The sequence below is a fragment of the Diospyros lotus genome, chromosome 7, assembly GCF_014633365.1.
Source record: "Diospyros lotus cultivar Yz01 chromosome 7, ASM1463336v1, whole genome shotgun sequence".
Classification (NCBI taxonomy): domain Eukaryota; kingdom Viridiplantae; phylum Streptophyta; class Magnoliopsida; order Ericales; family Ebenaceae; genus Diospyros; species Diospyros lotus.
The window spans coordinates 21,850,463-21,853,927 of NC_068344.1; the positions used below are offsets into that span (position 1 = coordinate 21,850,463).

The window sequence follows — 3,465 nt, forward strand, 5'->3', positions numbered from 1 at the left end:
AATACGCTCCGAAAGGGGGAAAAAGAGGTCCATGATATTAATCTATTCACTTTAAATCATTTCATCGTATTGAACCTTTCCCCCTTGTTTACTCTGACTGAGGAATCTACTAACTGATATTGGCCCCATGTTCATTTCCAACACTGGTTGGTATCTTTGCTGGCCTCCCAATTTTTATTGATTCTATTAGAACCATTAATGTTACATAAAATAAAATAATTTGAAGATTTTATTCCCAAAAAAAAAAGTAATTAAATTCAGAAAATAAAAAATAAAAAAAGCTTAAGCAGCTGGCAGTACCCTGCGCTGGCCTGGCTGTTTTGGGTTTTGCTTTGTTTTTCTTGAGAGAAGATGATGAACCCTATGGATTTGGACTATGAATTCACGCAATAATAAAGAACGGACTCACAAAAAAATTAAGTACTGTCTGATCAATAGTGAGATTTGGTTGTTTTAGATCTGTGTGAATCATGAAATATTCGGTGAGAAAAGTCAAGAGATAATGAATGTGAAGATGAGAAAAAATGTACAATTTAACAAGAAGAAACTACAACCTGATATACCATTTAATTTGGTTAATTCCACACCGATGCTATATTAATTTAATTGGCCCCTAAAATTGTTGCCCTTGAGCACCAAGACTAGAAATTTACAAGGAAGCATTTTGGCCTTTTTCATTGCTTTGGCCTTTTGAATTTTGTATTCCATGCCGGTTGCCCCATATATGTCCCCATGAAAGCTAAAGAGAAAAAGAGAAAAGCAGCCTACTTCATATCGTATAAGAAGCGAGAAGGAACCAGTAGTATTCTTAATTAGGTATCTACCTCTCTCTCTCTCTCTCTCTCTCTGCTTTTAACCAACCAAATTAACAGCCAGAAATGGAGGACCAATGCAGCCCTCTCAGTTGGGCTTATTGTCACTTCCAGGAAAAGGAAGAGGTAGGTAGATATCTCATTGCATATATGTTCATCTTTTCTATTACAAGTTTTTAATTAGATCTTTTACTAAAGAATGAATGGAAGCGATATGAATCTTTGTTAATCATGGGTACGCAGTAATTAAGTCTTGAATTTTCTTTCTTTGTTTTTGTGATGAATGAATGATGATCATTGTTCATCTGAAGGGAATTGAGGATTTGAGGCGGTCTCTTCTGTACACAACTCTGGAGCTGGAGACAACAATCATGGCTGCTCACGAGCAAATTGCAAGAAAAGGAGATGAACTCATTCATCTCAAAGATCTCCTGACAATGGCCGTCAAGGAAAGAGATGAGGCCCGCCAAAGGTGCCAAATGCTCAAGCTTGAGATTTCCCTCCTCCGGCACCAGCTTCAAGCTGCCGGAAAAGAAGAAGACGAACAGAAAGTACTGGAAGATGAAACCACGGCCGTTAGTGATCAGCTGGACGGGAATTTTCCTGGAAAGAAGCCTTTCCCGGAAAATGGCAAGTTCCTGCAGGCGGTGATGGAGGCCGGGCCGCTGCTGCAGACGCTGCTGCTGGCCGGACCGCTCCCCCAGTGGCAGCACCCGCCGCCGCAACTCAACTCCACCGACATCCCGCCGCCGCCACTGGCGGCACCGCCGGTTATCCGGCGGGAGTACTGTTGTGTCAGCAACAAGAGGACAGCCGCTTATTCTCCCCCAAAAGGCAAGCACCAAAAGGATGCTCAGAAACAATTGTCTGAAAGCGGTAGTCTGGTGAGTCCACTGACCATTTGACCAATCCCTAGTGTTCACAAGATTTTGCTGCCATTTGCCATCCTTTCCGTACTGTTAAAACATGGAAATTAGTGGTCTAATTCAGCATGAGAGGGATGGCCATGATTGAGCTAATTACTATCTGTAAAAAGAGTGTCTTAGAAACCAAGCAACCTAATTAACCTCTCAAGACAAAGAGAGAACATTCAAAGCCAGCCTTAATTTAACCTTACTTATTTTCCTGCCTGATTGAGACCTTATTTTGTCTTTCTTTTTCTGTAACCCTAATCTTATATATATGTATATATACATATGTATATGTGTGTAATGATATCTTAAGTTGCAGGCTTGGATTGTGTTAAAAAAAAAAAAGCACAATTATATCAAAATGTATCTTTATTGGTAGAGTGTGATTCTGGGGCATGTTGTCACAGTTTATGAGAGTTGGTTTGTGGTTATGCAAGTGATGTTATAATTGATGCCCAATGTGTCACATTCTGCCTTGCTTTTGTGTGTGTGTGTGTGTGTGTTTTTAAATTATTTATAACTTAATATTATTTTTTGGGGGGGTTAAAGTAGATGATGATGGTGGGTACATTAGAGCAGAACAAGCAATCAAAGATGTGGCCATATGCAACTACCATTGCATGGCCTCTGTCTGCCACTAAAATGGCACATAATTCCATCTCTTTCGCTTACATGCAAAGGCCCAATAATGGGAACTTTCAATTCTTTTGTATATATTAAAAATAAAACGTGCAAATAATTGAAAATTTTCGAGATAAAGCCTGATTGGACGAAAGTAATGCTAAGAGTAAGGTCAGTTGCTGCATCTTTTTAATTTGGGTTTTAAAAAGCTTATCTACAGCATAGCCCCACAATATTCCTTGGTAGATCAATTGAAGGTAGCTCAATTTAGTTTGACAATTGGTACAGAAATATTGAAAGTTCCGTTCGGTTTCATGGACCAGTTATTATAAGTCAACCAACAAGCTAACAAAAAACAAAGGAAGAAAAAGGACAGCAATTTGCAGATAATTGTGAGAGTAGAATAGATTGGAAGGGTTAAGTCCACATTATTAATTTCGTCTTTACATCCAACTGTTTGAATTCTCACTATTTGACTATAAATTCCATTATTCTAAAGAAAATAAAAAAAAAACAATTAAGGATAGTATAATTCAGGAAATGATAATTTTTTTTTTTAAATTTCTGCACAATTAACTGAATATATATCTAAATATATATCACATCTTTTTACATAATTAAGGTATCAATGAGTTGCATATATTAATTCCTTTCTTTAATTTGTTGGGATTACGAGTGAGTGTGTTAGGTATTGTTATCTTTAATTTTCTTTCAACATATCTAATTGAAAAGTTATTTATAAAAGGACTTTGCTAATTAATGGCTATAATCTAAATATTCAGATAAAAAGTCATTTAATACTTGTTTTATATTATTTTATAATATTTTGATAATATTTAACAAAATAAAAAAATAATTTTAACTTTATAAAAAAATCAAAAATTATGACTGAAAAGGGTATTGTTGGTAAATAAAATGATAAATAACATAATTATCTTAATATTAATAATTAAAATGACAAAAAAATATAATTGTATCAGGATACATCTATCCAAATAGATTTATTGTTTATAAAAACTAATGGTTAGGCACATTGTATTTGTACGCGCGCGGAACTCAAAGTGACCTCAATAACATTGTGCATTTAATATTTATTAATTAATTTTAATTTTCTTTTGTGA

The 3,465-nt window shown here is 35.5% G+C and overlaps 1 protein-coding gene across 1 annotated transcript; it reads left to right on the top strand.

The window, feature by feature from the left end:
* Positions 1-819: 819 nt before the first annotated feature.
* LOC127806735 (uncharacterized) lies at positions 820-2,152 on the top strand. The gene is made up of 2 exons (XM_052344212.1): positions 820-938; positions 1,124-2,152. The coding sequence occupies exons 1-2, from the start codon at positions 879-881 to the stop codon at positions 1,715-1,717; spliced, it is 654 nt and encodes a 217-aa protein (XP_052200172.1). The 5' UTR covers positions 820-878; the 3' UTR covers positions 1,718-2,152.
* Positions 2,153-3,465: the final 1,313 nt, after the last annotated feature.

Coding starts and splice junctions, on each gene's coding strand:
- LOC127806735 (XM_052344212.1), top strand. CDS start 879: ATGGAGGACCAATGCAGCCCTCTCAGTTGGGCTTATTGTCACTTCCAG. Junction 939..1,123: donor ACTTCCAGGAAAAGGAAGAG/GTAGGTAGATAT, acceptor GTTCATCTGAAG/GGAATTGAGGATTTGAGGCG.